The 18,828-nt window shown below is 44.7% G+C and overlaps 1 protein-coding gene across 2 annotated transcripts in view; it reads left to right on the top strand.

Annotated features, from left to right (window-relative positions):
* The first annotated feature begins 260 nt into the window (after positions 1–260).
* Positions 261–18,828, top strand: part of ALDH1A2 (aldehyde dehydrogenase 1 family member A2) — a 94,472-nt gene continuing 75,904 nt past the window's right edge. Inside the window, exon 1 of one of the 2 annotated variants that reach the window (XM_004374607.1) lies at positions 261–401. In XM_004374607.1, coding sequence (XP_004374664.1) covers positions 285–401 — 117 coding nt within the window. In that variant the 5' untranslated portion in view covers positions 261–284. The remainder of the gene's footprint in view (positions 402–18,828) is intronic. The other variant, XM_004374608.1, reaches the window with a different exon arrangement.

Raw genomic sequence — 18,828 nt, 5'->3', positions numbered from 1 at the left:
CCCCGCTCCCCTCCGCGAGCCCCTCGCCGGGCACTCGGGGCCCCGAGGACGTTGGGCCCGCTGGCCGAGCGCCGTGACTCCCGCTCCGGCCGTCGGGAAGGCCCGGGCCGGGCGCGGACTTGACCGTGGGCGCGGGCCGGGGGCTTTATGTAAATGGCCGGCCCAGCCCCCGGCGGCCCGCACGTCCAATAAGCGCAGGCCGGCGGACACCTGCCTATAAACGGGGCGCCCGGCGCGCCGCGCAGCCCGCAGAGCCCACGCGCGGGCGCGCGAGCCAGACCGCCATGACTTCCAGCGAGATCGCCATGCCGGGCGCGGTGAAGGCCGACCCCGCCGCGCTCATGGCGTCCCTGCAGCTCCTGCCGTCGCCCACGCCCAACCTGGAAATCAAGCACACCAAGGTGAGCGGCGCCCGCGCCCCTCCACGCGCACTTCCAGAACCTTCTCTCCTCCCTGCGGGCCTTCTGGGTCCGGGGCGCCCTGCCTGCGGGTGGGGGCCTTTACAGTCCTGCCGGGGTCTCGGCGCGCCTCGGGGGTCGCCCCGAGCTGGAGCGCAGCGCCGAGGGGCGCCGTCCACGGCTCCCTCCGTGAGCCGCCGCTGCCGCCGGCTTCGGGGTCGTGTCTGCGGGTCGCCACCGCGGCGGAGGCGGCGTCGGAACCGCTTCGACCCTTCAGATGGACAAGAGGGGGTCCCCCGCTGGCCTCGCAGCCCCGGCGTCTGGGCTCGGGCCGCGGGTCAGGCGTCTCCGGCGGGCCGGCAGCTGGTCCGGACGCGCGGGGCTCGGGCTGCTTCTGCGGATTTCCTGCAAACCTGGCTCGTAATTGCGGCACATCCAGTGGCAGCGTTTCACTTGCGTTTTGTACGCAGTGGCAGCGTCCCTGGAAAACTTGAAACGTCTTTAAATTCGTGCAAATTAACGGGTTTGCTTTTGGATTAAAAAAAAAAAGTTTTTGTAACGAATTCTGACACCTTGAGTTTGCAACCAAGATTTCTTTCTGGTATACCACATAAAAATGGGTATAGGTTTGCTAACTAGTATAGATTGAATTGTCTTTCTGCTTATTCGACATAGAAGAAAAGTATTCGTTACACACATGGGGGGTTTGCAACGTTACAGGATTTGGGGGCGTGGGTAGATGGGATTTAAAGCTGCGTTTCTTGGAGTTCATTTTACAGTTCTCTTACTTGATTTTCTATTCATTTTGATCGATTTCTGCCTCAAATTTCTCCCAAAGAACTTAAACACATCGTGCTCACATAACATGGTTAAAGTTGTTTTCCAGCGCGCTTATTACAAGACAAACGAAATTCCGTAGAGAAGTAAATTGTTTACAGGAGAAAAATCAGAATATTGAAGCTTTACTTTCATTGAGTTTTAGGATACAAATCAGGGTGATTCATATATTGAGCGTCGATTTAGATGGATTAGGTGTACCTGTTAGCTTTTTTAGATGGTGTGACAAATTTTTGAAAGCCGTTTTAATGAGAGGTCGTTAATGGTTACAGTCATTTAACTGTTGTTTGCATAACAATAGTGCCGATGTGTGGCAAATCTCTCAGGGTTCAGGAACACGGAGAAAGCTTGCAAGCCCAAAGTTCTGTTTCATGAAGGTCCCTAACCTCTCTAGCCTCTCTTTAAAGGTTTCAAGATGCAAGATGTTGTGTGTGAGACAGGACCTCACTCTCAGGTTCTGGGTGTTTGGGGAGAGTTTGCTTTTAGCCTCACTTGTGATGGGATTTTCCTAACAGCCTCTGAAAGAAGCTTTAGGTATGCAGTAGGTATCTTTTCTGGAGTTTAATTGGAAAGCTCCTCCGATCTCTTTTTCTCTGACTACCTTCTCTTTTCTCTCTTCTTCTCCCCCAGTAGGAAAGACAATTGATTTATAGTTGATTGGAGCCATTAATGTGGAGTGTTTTAGCTCCGGGAAGACTTTTATCCAGGATCCACTTTCCCACTTACTACGAAGAAAAACAGTCAGAAATGAAATAATGGATTGTAATTTGATGCTTTAATTTGTGGGGAGGAGGTGCCTTATATTTGACTTGACAAACAACCCCCGTAAACCCTGAAGAACACTGATCTGAAGATGAGTCCTTGCCACAAAACCTTGTAAAATCAAGTATCTGTGAACGTTCCCGGCAGCTTTCTCCCTCTGCTCTTTAGTGAGACTTCCGCATTTTCTGAGACAAGCAGTTTTTTAACTTGAGCAGAAGCAGCTCTTTTGATAGCTGTGCGTAACGGGTAATGGTTTTTTGCTTAAAAGGGAAATAAGATTAATGGAGAGCTTTTTAAAATTCACGTATGATTAGAAGTGAGGGAAATTGTATTAGCCGTTTCAAACAGAAGCATGAACAAGGTAGAATGGACAGCTAATCCTCTACAACAGTAATGCCGTCGTCATTAGGAGTTTTTAAAAGGGCAATGGCTAGAGAAGTATTCTGCTTTAGGGCGTGTTAAATAACACATGAAACAAACGGTATTTGTGTCAGAAAATGGAACTATAAGATAAACATAGATAGATCTTTAATGAATCATTTTTTTCCAGCTTAATATATTTTTAGTGAGGAATACCACGATACGGTGTTCCTGTATGGTTTTTCAATATGATGTTAGGACTATCATAAAATCAGTACTTACAAATAAATGATCAGATTATGCGAATTTCAAGCAGCGAGTGTTTAGAATACTATGCACTTGGAATCTTGTATTTTTCTGTATTTTTTCCACCATCTTCCTTCATTTTCTGGAAGAGTTTTATGGTTTTTTTTGGTGTGGTGGTTAAAAGGAGACCAGGGAGGTCACCAGAAATACAAGTTCCTCCGTTTGCCTGCCGGAGGTCCAGGGAAGAGGCTCCAGAATTAAAATTCAGTCCTCAAGTATGCCGAAAGGGCCACACTTGTGGTTTTGTGTTGACTTTCAGACAGTTACATTCACTCTTTCAAGTAAGCTTATCTCTCTGAAGTTCCAGTACCACCTTTGAGATGTGTCTGTTGTATTCTTCAATATTTTATTTCCTTAATGCAGCAAGCTAGACCCCAAGTCTTGAAACTGATTCCTTGTTAAGGATTATGCAAAAAGCTGTGTTCGTCCAGAACAGGCGGCAGTAACTCGCCCGCAGTGAGCAGCGAAGGGACTGATCGGGGGCCGAGAGAATGTGTGCTCCTTGCTCATATCCTGAGCCGGCTGCTCAATGGCTAGCGTCGGATTCTGGCTGCTTGTAACTCTGCCTTTATTAAGGAAGGTTTTTTTTGCATTTGTGTCTGATTTATCAGTCTGGTTTTTAGAATTTCTACCTGGCTGAACATACAGTGGGGATACGCATACACATTGTAACATCAAGGCTCGGCACTTCAGGATCACCCTTGTGGATTCCCAGGTCTTTGGAAACTTGCCGTCTTGATCTCGTCTCTGCTTTCTCCATTGCCGTGAGCTCTGCTGGCTCTGCTGGTTCCCCCACCCCCCACATACGCATTTTGAGGTCTCTCTAGTGATCTTTTTTTCCAGTGAGGGTTTATACCCATAACCGAGAGTAATGTAAAGAGTTACGTTTTCATCTGGCATCCGATACTGTGGGGAACTAGAGCATTTATTGAGCACTGACCTAAACTCGAAGGCAGCAAATAAAAGGCAACCAACTGAAAAAATCCGAACTAAAGCGCGTTGGATGCCTGCAGTGTACTTTTATTTGTTCATTTATCGAGCTTACTGAACGTCTGCTCTCTTCTGGGGGCAGTTTCGATTCAGTCCAAAGGAGATTTGAGTGGCCAGGGTGCTTTCCGCTCTGCCAGCTGGAGTTCAGGGTCTTATTAGAGAGATTTTTTTTGCCCAAAATTGGCTGTCAGTAAGGATAGCGGCAGTTCAGTCAGTCCACGTAATAATAAGGTTAATGATAGTGATACTTACCATGTACCTACATTCTGTTGTAGTGCCTAATGGTATACCCAGCACTTTCATATACATCTTAATTGATCCTCGCAAAAGCTGTTTGGAGGGCAGAGAGAAGGAAGAGAGAATAACCGATAAGGGAAGACCTCGGCCTTGACTTAACAGTTGATATTGCTGGGAGACTTTCCTCACTATATACTTTTTCTAATAGTCTGTGACGTTGCTTTTTTTTTTTCAAGTTTAAATTTTTATTTTTTTGTTGCTTCTACTGCAAGCGTGAAGAGCATATGAATTCTTAAGGAGCTACTGCCCTTTGTGACTTTTGATTCCCTGGCTTTAAATTATGTTTTTTCTTGTTTCCATGAGTTTTTATTACGTCTGAGGCAAGATTCTACTGTATCTCAGGCATGCTTCTTAAATGGTAGATGTGGGCCTACTTACGTGCAGACGTCTCCTCAGGATTGTCTTTTTGGATAATCAATTGGCAGTCCAGTTGCATGCATAGAGAGATTTAAAAAAATACTTTTTCATAACTGTACCGCTTTTTTATGTTTCTGTGATGTTTGTATTGTCTCCATTTAGCCCAGGGACGCTCAACAACTTCATTGTAGGACTTGAATTAGTTCTCCTGGGGTCCTGCCCCAATGCACTGCTTTCTGTTGTCCCTGATTATGTTACCATTTAAAACCATCGTTTGCTGCAATCTGTTCCTTATTTCTATAGAATGATAAATGACAGTTGTTCTGCTTGATGGTAGAAGAGTGTCTGAGGAGTCTGTGCTGTGAGGCCTGACTTGCTCGTAAGCAGCTACAGAGAAGCCTGGCGGGCGTAGTTAGTTATCTCTTGCGTCCATGAAGCGTACTGATCAAACCATGACCAAACCAGTAAGTACCAAGTCCCAGCACGCACAGTTCTCTCTCACATCTTTCTCACTTGAATACAAATACCCATGTATATTTTTGTCTTTTTAGTTATCATAGTGACAACTTGGCGAGGGGTCGGCAAACTTTGGCCGTCTGTCTGGTTTGTAAATTGGAATATAGCCACACCCATTCGGTGGCCTACTGTCTCTGGCTGCATTAGGGCTTCAGCAGCAGAGTTGAGTAGTTGTAACAGAGACCATATGACCCCCCACTTATGAAAAAGTTTACAAGCCCTTGAGTTAGATAAAGAAAGGTTGTGAAGTTAAAATACGCCTTTGTTCAAATCCTGATCAGATGTGTGCTCGCTTGCTATGTGAGCAGTTAACATTTGTTCTGGATGTGCCAGGCGTCGTGGCAGATCCTGGGGGCTCAGCAGTAATCCAGGTCTGTGTGGTGTCTCCCTTCAAGGAGTTTCTTCACTGAGTTTCCGTTTCTCCATTGGTCAAAACTGAGAGAATAGCGCCTATCTTGTGAGGTTGTTGTCAGTACTAAATGAGAAATCACGTGGAAGTAAGTGGCGTGTAGTGAAATTAAAGCTGTAATATCAAACCACTGCCGCTGAGTCGATTCCGCCTCATAGCGAGCCTGTAGGGCAGAGTGGAGCTGCCCCATAGGGTTTCCAAGGCTGGAAAACTTTACAGAAGCAGACTGCCATGTCTTTCTCCTGCTGGTAGGTTTGAACCGCCAACTGTTTGGGTAGCAGCTGAGCACTTTAACCACTATACCACCAGGGCTCCTTCATAATGAAAACAGTCGATACTAATTCCATTTCATTTTTGCAAAATGGTGTTTACATTTGGATTATTATCATAATTATATTTGTAGTTCCAAATTGACGGAGGCCCGTTTTAAAGAAGATCAGAATTGTATGATAGATAAAGTTCTATAAAAGTGGCCATTGTTTACCATTTTCATGACTCATGAGAGTGTACTGTACTGGATCGCTGTGGAGTCCTTTCATGCTTACACTGGATTTTCAGCGAGTAGTCCCATTCTGAGGTCTTGTCTTTACTAACAAGTCACTAAATCAGATAATTTCCCAGCCAGTATTTTAATAATGAAATTAGATGGCTGGCTCTTGTGTTGGAATTCAGCGTTAATGTACCTCAGACACCCAGCTGGCTGAGCCTGCCCACTGAGGTTGCAAACAGCCATTTCTGGCGTTTTCAGTAGTTTGGATAAAGATGTTACCAGGTTGTTGGTGCGTAAATCTGGGAAGTATGGCAGTGTATGAGGACATTCTTAGAAGGTAGATACCTTCTGAAAATGGGAAGGTATTTTAGTTTATATAACTTAAAACTGAAGGGACTTTCCCTGCTCCTGACTACCCAAGATAACATGGGGAGTTTGGCAGGCACTTCCCAGAAAGTAAAAGCACCAGGTAATGACTGTGTTGGAAGCCTTCTAGCGTTTTCTTAATCTTCTTTATTCACTGTGACAGGTCTTTTGAAAGCCGTTGATTCCCCTCATACGCCAGACCTATGGTACTTAGAGATGATTGCTACAACATCACCTTTGTTAATTTTTAATTGCCTTTTCAGGCACATCTTTGAGCTCTATTTCATTTTATCTTTCAGATAGATGAGATTTATCTGAATTGGGAATTTCCTAATTTTTTTTTCTTTAACTGTGGCATTTCTCTGTTGCTTGCTTGTCTTGTCTTTAAGATGGGGTTATGTTTAAATTGTCTCTCTTCAAAATCTGAACTCTTATGAGTTTATTTACACTAAGTCTCTGTTGTGTCATGTGATTTGAAAACACTTCCAGCCTTTGAAAATTCCCAGTTGGAATAATACTTGGGTGACTTCAACACCCAGACTCTTGCTGGGCTTTAAACACCCCTTCCCTGGGGCTAAACGTGGGGCTTTATGGACCTCTGTAGAATGTGGTTAAAAATTAGACTGTATATGAGTGAACATTCTAATTTTTATTGTAGAAGAAAGACATCCTTTGTCTTCAGTTCAGCTCTGTTACCTCCAGAAGCAGTTAGCGCTCTGTTTCCTTTCCGCATCGCAGTCTGACCTTTGGGGAGCCAAATGTACCATTGTCTTTATCCCTTGATCTCTGGGAAGATAAAATCTACGGTCCAGGCAGAACTGAAAACACTTGCCTCTTATCTAGGAGGATTCAGGCTATCTGGGTACCAAAACCCTTTCCAATCTTGATAATAAAGGATAGAAAGAAAATTTCAAAATAATTAGAAGATAGTTTTCAAATATTTTCTCGTACATTACTTTTGTTATTCCAGCCAGAATCTTTTGACTTCAAGTCAGTGACTCTTAGGTTTTTGACCTGCATCATTCCTAGGGATTTCTTACAGATTAAGTTGAATCAGAAAGTCATTTCGCCAAAGAAGGTATACAAATGGCCAGCAAGCACTCGGAAAGATGCTCAACGTCATCAGTCATTAGGAAAATGCAAATGAAAACTATAATGAGATACCACCTCAATTATCAGAAAAAGGAAAACGGTGGGTGTTAGCGAGGATGTAGAGAAATTGGAACCCTCATCCATAGCTGGTGGGATTGGAAGATGATGCAGCCGCCATGGAAAGCAGTTGGGCGGTTCCTCAAAAGGTTAAGCATAGACTCCCATGTGACCCAGCAGTCCTGCCCCTTGGTATACACCTAGAAGAATTGATGGCAGGAATGCAGACAGACTCTTGAACGTCAGTGTGCCTTGCAGCGCTGTTCACAACAGCCAGAAGAGAGCGACAACCTAAGTGTCCGTCAGTGGATGGATACACAAGATGTCGTCTATACATACAATGGAATATTATTCAGCGTAAAGAGAAATGAGGTCTTGATACACGCTACAACGTGGATGAGCCTTGAAAACATTATGATGAGTGAAATGAGCCATCCACGAAAGGACAAACGCGGGGTCTCACTTCTATAAAATATGTAGAATAGGCAAATGTGTAGAGACCGGGGCTCATCAGCCATTAGCAGGAGCCGGGGGGAGGGGAGAAGGGCGAGTCCTTGCTTACGCGGGGCAGTGGGTTGGCTAAGGGTGGTGGGAAGATTTGGAGACAGACAGTGGTGATGGTTGCACAGCATGATGGGAGTGATTAATGTTGCTGAATCGTACATGAAAAATGTTGAAACGGCACATGTTTTCTTATATATACCTTTTCCAGAATTAAAAAGAAAGCAAGTTGAGCCAGAAAGTGGTGTAGCTTGTTTGGCTTTTCCCACAGGACCTGAACCTTTATTTCCAGACAAGTGGATCTGGCAAAATACTGTGGACAGTTCAGCAATTAAGTGGGTTTGTTTGACAGTTTCTCTCCTCCTGCAGTCCCCACAGACCACATCAGAGGGCAGGGGTGTGTGTGTGATCATGGGGGAGTTTAGGGTGGAAAGGAAGAGGGAAGATAGGAGGGCCTTACCTGGGAAGGCAGTGTTATGAAATTCCCGTAAAAAGTTATGGAGGATGACTCAAAGTCTTATTACTTGGGTATGAAAATTGGACTTCCTCACGGAACCCTCTTTGGGAAGGAGATCAGGAGTCAGTAGGAGATTATTTGGTTACATTTATAGGCTCTTGCAGCCCAGCAATTTTCTATCTAGCCACCTGTCTATCTTCTTGCTTACCTATCTACCTATCCCTAGGAGTCCCTGGGTGGTGCAGATGGTTAAGTGCTCAGCTACTAGCCAAAAGGTTGACAATTTGAACCCACTCAGAGGTGCCTCAGGAGACAGGCCTGGTGATGTGCTTCCTCAAGTTCACAGCCTTGGAGCATGGCTCTCCTCTGTCACCACGAGTCAGAATCGCCGAATGCAAATAACATCCCCCTAGCAAACCTGAAACCAGTGAATTCTGCCTAATCTCTGTTTTAGAGTCTGATATCCAGCATACTAATGTAACTTGATTTTGACAGGGAAAGTTATCTAGTCGTATTATCTCAAGGTTATTTTTAGCTGCTGTCAGAGCTACTCTTTTGTTTCCTTGAGTTCATTCATTTGCTCATCCATTTAGCATTTATAACTGGGCCTCTTGTGTGCAAAGTGTTAAGTTCATCACTGTCTGGCGTGAGACGATACACAGGTTTGGTCCCTGCCCTGAGGAGGATTGCCACTTGAGGGTGGGAGTGAGGACACGCATACAGACGACTGTGGTGCAGGCTGCTGCTTCTCTTAGCTAGCTGCCTTCGAGTAGGCCTTGGCTCGTGGAGACCCCACGCACAAGTGAGCCACGTGCTGCCCGGTCCTGCAGCACCCGGTGATCGAATGCAGATTGCACAGTTGTGAGCCACAGGGTTTTCATTGGCTGATTTTCAAAAGTAGATCACCAGGCCTTTTTTCTCTTAGTCAGCCTGACTCTAGAAGCTCCACTGAAACCTGTTCAACATCACAGCAACAGACAGGCCTCCACTGACAGGCAGGTGACGGCTCCATGTGAGGTACATCAGCCAGGAATCAAACCCTCGTCTCCCTCATGGAAGGAGAGAATTCTGCCACCGAACCACCTCATGGGGCATGATGGTTGTCGTTGTGTGCCATTGCGTCAATTCTGGCTCGTAGCGACCCTACAGGACAGAGTAGAACTGCCCCATAGGATTTCCTAGGCTGAAATCTTTACGAGAGCCGATCGCCAGATCTTTTCTTCTTCGGAGCTTCTGGTGACCTCGAACCACAGCCCTTTTGGTTAACAGCCGAGTACTTAACCACTGTGCCACCAGGGCGTCTTTGGTGCCTGAGAGAAGACACTAAAGGCTTGAGGTGAATGCAGTTAAAGCATCGTGAGGTTCCAGAGGGGTGTTCAGGCTCGTCAGGTCACCAACACACTGTATTGTTAGACATACTTGGCAGGGACTTTAAAAAAAAATAAAATGTTTTGATCATACAGAAGAATATAAACAGTAATATGATGTATGTGTACCTAGTCCCAGATTTGTCAGTTTTTAACATTTTTCAGTATTTGCTTCTGATATTTTAAAAAGAAACACATAGAACCCCTTCCATTTCTCTTTCCCCTTCCTTCCCCAGAGGCATTTATTTTTGCTTTATGTGTATGTATGTGTACACGTTTATGTATCCAGAAACTGTAAATGCTATTTTGCATGTTAAACTTTTTTATATAAATGGTACAATGCTGTGTATCAAAGACCACAGCCTTCAGTATGGATTATACCTCAACATAAAGAAAACAAAAATCCTCACAACTGGACCAATAAGCAACATCGTGATAAATGGAGAAAAGGTTGAAGTTGTCAAGGATTTCATTTTACTTGGATCCACAATCAACACCCATGGAAGCAGCAGTCAAGAAATCGAAAGACGCATTGCATTGGGCAAATCTGCTGCAAAAGACCTCTTTAAAGTGTTGAAAAGCAAAGATGTCACCGTGAAGACTGAAGTGCACCTGACCCAAGCCATCAAGCCATGGTGTTTTTAATCACCTCATATGCATGCGAAAGATGAACAATGAATAAGGAAGACTGAAGAAGAATTGATGCCTTTGAACTGTGGTGCTGGCAAAGAATGTTGAATATACCATGAACTGCCAAAAGAACAAACAAATCTGTCTTGGAAGAAGTACAACCAGAATGCTCCTTAGAAGCAAGGATGGCGAGACTACGTCTCACCTACTTTGGACATACTGTCAGGAAGAACCAGTCCTTGGAGAAGGACATCATGTTTGGTAAAGTAGAGGGTCAGAGAAGAAGAAGACGACTCTCAATGAGATGGATTGACACAGTGGCTGCAACAGTGGCCTCAAGCATAGCCTCGATTGTGGGGATGGCGCAGGACCGGGCAGTGTTTCATTCTGTTGTACGTGGGGTCACTATGAGTCGGAACCGATTCGACGACACCTAACAGCATGCTGTGCATATCCTACTGCAGTTAGTTTCCTCAGCATCATTCAAGGTTCATCCACGTTGCATGTGCCTCCAGTTCATTCGTTGTCATTGTTGCATACTGTTTCGTTGTTTGACTGTGTCGTGATTTTTATTTTAGTCTACTGTTGACATTTAAGATAGTTTCAGTATTTTGCTCTTACAGTAGGGCTGCATTGAATATTCTTGAACATGTCTCCTTATACTCCTGGGTAAGAGAGCTCTAGGATATATACTGAGAAGCAGTGTTCATCTTCACCTTAATGAAGGGTTGCAGATTGTTGTCCAGCGTGGCTAAGGCTAGCTCACACCCCAACCAGCAGTACGTCAAAGTCCCCGTTACTCTACATCCTCACTTACACTTGGGGTTCTCATACTTTTGCAGTGTTACCAATCTGATGAGTGTGGAAGGGTATCTCATCACTGTTTAATTCGTGTTTCCTTGATTTCCGTGAGGTTGAGCAGCTTTTCATGGGTTTACTGGCCCCTTGACTTCCCTCCATCAATTGACTAGGGTGTATCACTCATTTTCTCCTTGTGTTTTATTTTCTTATTGCTAAACAGCAATTTTCATATTTTTGGAATAATAAACCTTTGTCAGTTATGTAGTATACTGAACCCCCCGCCCCTACTTGTGCTGTTTTCTCCCCTAGCTCTTTTTTGGTGTAACCGTCACGCAGTTTTAAAAGCAAATGAAGAGGAATCTTTCTATCTTTTTTTTTGTTTGTTTAGTGCTTTGTTTGTATCTTGTTTAAGAAATTCATTCTTTACGTTTTTCAAGGTATTTTCCTACATAATCTTTTGAAAGTTTATGTTAAAAATTTTTGTGTTTGTATTTGTGTCTTAATCCACGTGGAATTGGTGTATATTTATGTATAAGGACGCCGATACCTCGTAAGGACAAATGATCTAACGTATAGGAAAGTCAAACAATAGTAATGAGTATGTTTTCAAACTGTATTCTGTGCAATCTCAGAATAAGATCGGTGAGCCTAGCGTGTGTGGTCTTTACCATAATGAGGATCTATCAGAAACTAGGATAGTAGTTAAGAGTTTGGCTGCTGACCAAAAGCTGGCAGTTCAAATCCACCAGCTGCTGCTCGGAACCCCTGTGGGGCAGTTCTGCTCCGTCCTGTAGAGTTGGTATGAGTCGGAGTCAGCTCAGCAGCAACGGGTTTGGTTTTAGTCTTACTTTGATGGATGATTTTAGTGCATGTTGTTTCCCCTAAACTAATGATAGTAGGGTTTCCCGTAAACCTACCTTTAATGAACCATTGTACGAAACTCTGGGATCACATGATTGTTACAGCCTTTTCACGTTGAGACTTCATTTCCCTACGTTTCTTACATTGCCTAGTGCAGAGGACGTGCTCAGACATTAGATGCTGCCATCACTTCTCCCCGTGTCTCCCCCCTACCCCCCACCACCCATGTTTGAAGGACCATCACCTGGTAAATAGATGGATTTATAACTTGGTGTTGTTTGTTTGTAGGGGTAGAGAAAAATGGAGAGGTGACAATATAATTAGATAATATAGTAAAATTCTTAAAGATTTTCTGATAGCCCTTTTCCTTGAGTAGCTATTTCAATATGGCGCTTCTTCCTGTCGGTGTAGAGAATCTAAATTATTCGTTACCCCCAGGCCTGAAGATAACATGAATTTCTTATTTTGTTAATGTTTCAACTCCTGCTTTAAACTCATAGCTGGTGTTCCACATTCAGTTTTGTGTTTGGATTTCATAAGGGGTTTACTCTGTGCATATGTGCATCTGATCCAAAGGATCTGCTGAAGAAGAGCGCGGTCCTCAGACCTGAAAACTGAGTCTCACTCTTCTGTACACCTGACTTTCGTAACACCTGACAGAGCTGGCTACGCAAGTTATTTTCTGCGGATGAGCCTGTGTTCCCTGAACTCCCACTGCCACCTGTTTGCACTTCTCCTGAGTGGTACTTAACCCAGTTTTTGCCTTGTGTTACCTTTTTCTGTGTACTTCCCTACTCCCAAACTGCTCCAGATTATCAACTGTTATTCATCTTAGTATTTCTGAAGCACCTACTCAGTGTCTAACAGTGTAGCTCCTTAGGAAATGTTTGCTGAATAAATATTTCTTATATTTTATTGTTATTAATAGCTACTAATAACTACAGCATTGATTATTAATACTACAGTTTCCAAAGTGCTTTTCACATATGATTACGTTTAGTCCTCATGGCAACCCTGTGGTGTGGATATTATATTAATACCCCATTTTACAAGTGAGTAAGTCAAGCATATTAAATAATTTTTCCAGGTTTGATAGCCAAACCCATTGCTGTCAAGTCGATTCTGACCCATAGCTACTCGGTAGGACAGAGTAGAACTGCCTCATAGGGTTTCCAAGGTTATAAGTCTTTACGGAAGCAGACTGCCATATCTTTCTCCCAGGGCGTGGCTGGTGTGTTCAAACCGATGACCTTTTGATTAGCAGACGAACACTTTAACCACTGTGCCACCAGGGCTTCTTGTTCAGTAGCTAGTATGTGGTAATTCCAGGACTCAAATGAATCCTGTTCCTTCCCTGTTCATAAAAACAAGACCAGCACAGGAACCACGGCAAAGACAATGAAACGTAAACGTTAGCCTAAAGCTATGTATTTTCAGTCACCTCGTGTGCATGCGAAAACTGGACAGTGAATAAGGAAGACTGAAGAAGAATTGATGCCTTTGAATTCTGGTGTTGGCGAAAAATAATGTATACACCATAGACTTCCAGGAGAATGAACAAAGTTGTCTAGGATGAAGTACAGCCAGAATGCTTCTTACAAGGGAGGATGGCAGGACTTTGTCTCACGTACTTTGGACGTGTTATCAGGAGGGATCAAGTCCCTGGAGAAGGACATCATGCTTGGTAAAGTAGAGGGTGAGTGAAAAAGAGGAAGACCCTCAATGAGATGGATTGACACAGTGGCTGCAACGGTGGGCTCAAACATAGCAACAATTGTGAGGATGGCGCAGGACCGGGCAGTGTTTTATTCTGTTGTACATAGGTGTAAAAACGGCATACGGGCAGTGTCTGACCTCCTCCAACCCCACAACGGGGAAGGAGAACCAAGATCAACAGCGCAAGGCTGACTCCCATGAGGTGGAGGCCAGACAAGCCTCCTCTCTCTACCATCTTTACTAAATCTGACACCAACTGTCCCTCCCACAGCACTCTCTACTTCTCTGCTGGGTTCCATAATTCATTGCATGGCCACACAGAGCTCACAGACCATACTCACGATTATGGGGTTTATTAGGGAAGTAACAGTTCAGCTTCAGGAACACTTAGGATACAGTTCCTTCATCAGGACACCCTCTTCTCAGCCGTGCTCACAGGCATGCCTCCCGTGTCCCCCGGCCTCTGCTCAAAGGCACTCAGCTTTCTCTTTCTGTGGGCTGGGAAGCCCACTGCACCGTCTCCTGCTGCCAGTCTCTCCTGCCACCACTTCTCACCATTTTCAGGGTTACAGCCTGCTCTTTGTGTCTCTCTCGGTCTCCTGCTTCCAGGAAATTCTCAGCACAGAGATCCTGGGTCCAAAGGACAGGCTTTCAGCTCCTGGCTGTTCTTCCTTGATGGTGGTAGGATCCTCCTCTCTGCTCCGGAATAGGCTTTTAAGGCAAAACTGACCAATCCCCTTGGTGGGCCACAGTTACCCTATCACAGTCCTGCCCAGTCACCTGGGTGGGAGTTACAAGACCATGGCTAGAAGGCCACACACAAAAGTAATCAGTTGCACCGCAATAGGGTGCAGCATAGAAACCCTGAACTGACTTGATGGCACCTAACGATAACAACGTGATAACAGCGTAGAACTCTGTTGAGTGTTTCACAGGATAATCCCAAACCTAGTTCCTCTGACTACAGATCGCAAACTTAATTCTGTTTGGTATTGTCTGTAGCTACCATTAGCTACAGTCTGTACCTGGTTGGAAAGATGGAAGTGCACATTCAAACAAACAAAAAGGATGGATACAATTTGCTCCTTTGGGTGTGAGTTCCCTGGGCAGGTGGGATTCTGGGGTGCAGTAAAGAACTGTGTTGTTCGGATTCTCGCTGGTGGGGTGGTCACACTCTGCCTCGGTAACAGCCATTGGATTTGTTGTTATTTTGGTTTTGCATGTTTCTTTGTTTTTATTACTCAAAAGAGCGCCTTTCTCTGTTACGGTGATTCACGTTCACGCGGGAGTGAGGGTGCAGGAGGCTGGGAAGGTGAGCGTATTTCACATTCTCTCTAATGCTTCCTCCCCTCCACGGGCCATCATTCTGTGTCACTTGACTGTTAACCTATATGGGAGAGACCCTTGCCAGATAGGGTTGGGTGGATACGTTCCACCTCGGCCTTTCCGAGCGGTTGCCTCTCACTGGGGCTTACCTGCTGTCAGCTCCCTCTGCTACATGGACCTCATTCGGGGTGTAGAGTAGAGAAGTAGAGAGTGGTCCCCAGAAATTCATGCACTAGCCAACCTTTTGCACAGTTTCAGTGACAGAGGGTGGCAGTGGTTGGGGTGCACACTTAATGTTTGGCTGTAAATGACAGATCCTTTCTAAAGAAACTATTCAGGTGTTTCCTTTAAGCTAGGCCTTACGGTCTCCAGGGTTCTGGCCGTCTTCGCTTCTAGACAGAACACATGTCTCTGCCTCCCTTGTGTCCCCAGCATCAAACCCGCTTCTTCTCGCCTTCTCGTCTGCTTTTTTGCTCTTACCTGCCTGTGCTCCTGCTTCGCTTCCCCAAGGGTTTCTCTCAGAACAGGTCCCTGATGACTCCTTCCTTGGTTACACCCCCTTACCTGTTCTCAGGACACGGTGAGTTACGCCCCCGGGAACCTTTGTGGTCTGCTCTTCAGCTGTTGACATAAATGGCCCTCAGGGAGACCAGAAGCAATGAACCTGGAATAACCACGTTTGACTTCTGTGAGCCCTCTGGAGAATTTAGTAATTACTTAATGGATTGGATTGGCGACATATACTATTCCAGATAACAGCCTGGGTTGCATTAAATTAACCTTCACAAATGGGTATTTATTGGTGTACCCTTAAAAGACTACATGTGTTGGCTGTTAATTGCTTTTCACGTCTCCGTGCTGATAGGTATTTGTGCTGAGTGAAAAATTTCTCCGATGAAAGCCTGGGTGGTATCGTAGCCATTTAGTGATGTGTGTCATTGTGTCCAGCACACTGAGCATAAATCCTGCCTTGTAAACAGCAGGGAGACTAATGAGGCTTGCCCACATTCTGGTATCATTACCAGGAATTCCAGCAGAGAAAAAGAGAGAGAAGTTAGACAAGAAGTGCACAAGACAGAGTGGTTATTGGAACTCTTGAGGATCTGAATTAAGGAGAGAGATGACTGCTGAGCCTTCAGTGTAGATGTGGACAAATATTTGTACAAATGCGGGACCATACACTACATTTAGCCAAAAAGGAAACTGAGCATTTCGCTTTTAATGAACACTTGCAAAAAGTCACTAACTTAGCTCTCAGAGATAATGAGGGGCTTGTTCACGAGTGCCTCTAGTTCCGAGTGGTGTCAGGGGACAACTGTTGAAGTAATACAGCTGTTAGAAAGATGGCGGACTTCTGCTTTCTCGGAACTGCTCGTCACTCTGGCCAACTACAACTTCATACCAGTTTTAGTCTTGCAACTTCTTGAGCGCTTCTGCTCTCCTTTTTATAGTGGCAAGCACACATGACTTCTGAACACACCAGAATCTCTTTCCAGAAGCCCTTAAAATGTGATTTTTATCGGTTTATGTCAAATCTTGATTCTTCTCATTACTGTAAACAACTTCTGTGTGTGATAGTGTCACACCAAGAGAGCCAGTTCTTGTTTAACGCCTCAGCTCGAGTCTTCTTGCTGGACTCACATTTTCATGAGAGCTGGTGTCCTGGCTGTGTTGACGCCATGTGTCCATACATCTTCGTTTTCGAGGGAGTGAGCAAATGAATGAATAATAGCAGATAAAGTCATCTTATTCCATATGCAGAGTCACTAATCACAGAACAGCCAGGACTAGAAAGGAAACTCAGGGTGAAGCAGCTTTCTTCCTTTTAGTCTGGAACACCCCCCTCCTCTGTTCCCACCCCCTTACTCCTTCCTTTGAAATAGAAACCCCAGGGATGCACTGGAGAGCAGTGAACAAGGCTGGGCCTTAAAGCCCTGTGTCCTGGCCTCAGCCCTGCCACTAAATTAATGCTCATTTAGCCCTGGTGACGCAGTCGTTCAGAGCTCGGCTGCCAACCAGAAGGCCAGCAGTTTGAACCCACTAGGCTGTTCCATGGGAGAAAGACGTGGCAGTCTGCTTCCGTGAAGATTTACAGCCTTGGAAACCCAATGGGGCAGTTCTGCTCTGTCGTGTAGGGTTGCTGTGAGTCGGAATTAGACCCGACAGCGGTGGGCTGGTTTTGGTTGGTTGGTGCACAGTAAATACTTATTGAATTAATGAATGAACAAATCACATGGACACTTACTGAGTACCTACTGTAGGTACTGTAGATAGGAAAATGCTCTGTGATGCTGGATAAGTTCCTTAAGTTCTCTGAACATCAGTTTTATTACTTATAAAACAAGAGGGTAGAATGAGATGCTTATTTCATAAGCCATTTTATGGAAAAGATCAGATTAGAAAGGTTTGCAGTTTTTTACTCTGCCCTGACCCTCCGAGCTCTTTATTCTCCTGCACCCACAACCTGGAGTTATCAGGATCAAAGGAAAATACTGAATGCCCTTCTAGTTGCAGCCTTTGTGGGACCCAACATTTGCACTGAAAGCAAGTTGGTTTAAAATACTTCGGCAAAGCTGTCCTCCTGATTACTGAAGAACAGTCCGCGGAGATCTCTGTCTATGATTCTTCTATAAATGAGTCGTGAGTTACAGAGGTCCCCTGGAGATGAGAATGTTTCCTGTTTGCTGCAGACTGTGGCACCAGGAGGTGCAGCTGTGGCTCCCGAGAAATTCCTCCTTGAAGCTGTAGGAGAAATTAATTTTAATGTAACTTGGCAATAATGGTGGAAGGACAAGATTCGTTGGCACTTTCCCCCAAACAATCTCAGCAGCTGTTCTGCCCGCTGAGCTCCTGGACACCACAGTGGGTCGGGCAAGCTCTGGAGAGGGAACGTGTCAGAAGCTCACTGCTTTTCACTGGAGTCTGAGAGAGACTTAGCGCTTTGCAGGTCAGTGGCACTGCTATTTGTCTCTGACCTGAGAGATCTGGAGTTCTTCACATCAAAACCACATCTTGCTGAGCGGAGATCAAACGTAGGAAGGTAAGGATTCTGCCAGTGATTTATCATGCCAGGGAGAGTGGTGTGGCCATCTGGGGCTGCTGCGGGTGAAGTTGACATTCCAGTGGTTTCTCATGCGGGCCTCTCTTGTAGTTACGGCCAGCTTGTCTTAGAGAGGAATTCCAGGTCAAGTGGCATCTCTTTGCAGGACTTAGTGCTAACATGAAATTTATTTCAAAATCAAGACCTAGCAAGATTTTTCTAACATGTGATTTAAGTGACAAGTAGAAATTTCTTGGCCAGATATTTGAAGATCAGTTTGAGCTTTTTATTTGATACCGCCTTTTCTTTTTTCTGGGAAGGTGCTTTTTAGAAAAAAACAGACAGATTAAGATGCTTTGAGATCTACAAAGAAAACGTTCTTCCTAAATAATAAATGTAACTTTAAGGTAATGGCACTATAAAAAAACTCCCTGCCATTGAGTCAGTTCTGACCCATAGCAACCCTAGGACAGATTAGAACTGCCCCATAGGGTTTCCAAGGCTATCAATCTTTCAGGAAACAGACTGCTACATCTTTCTCCCATGGAGCAGCTAGTGGGTTCAAACTGCTGTGCTTTCGGTTAGCGGCCGAGTACTTTAACCACTGCACCACCAGGGCTGCTAATGACACTATAATAAGCCATGCACAATTAGATTTATTAGTACTTCATCACATTTTCTTAAGTCAGGGCCTTTAGAAATGAATTACTACAAATAATAGTAACAGTCCAGTTCCTGGGGTGGGGAAGCATTCCATAGACAGTTTTGGATGTTTGGAAAGGCTGAGTGCAGAGAGGAAAAATTAATCATTTAAGTACAAAATAGGTATAATCGTGTTTGAGACTATCTGCTGAGAGTTGAGTCAAGGGCAAAGATTTTTAATTAAAAGAGA

Source organism: Trichechus manatus, unplaced genomic scaffold, assembly GCF_000243295.1.
Source record: "Trichechus manatus latirostris isolate Lorelei unplaced genomic scaffold, TriManLat1.0 scaffold00030, whole genome shotgun sequence".
NCBI classification, from domain to species: Eukaryota; Metazoa; Chordata; class Mammalia; order Sirenia; family Trichechidae; genus Trichechus; species Trichechus manatus.
Note: the sequence above shows the minus strand (reverse complement) of the source record. Positions and strands in the feature narration are given on the sequence as shown.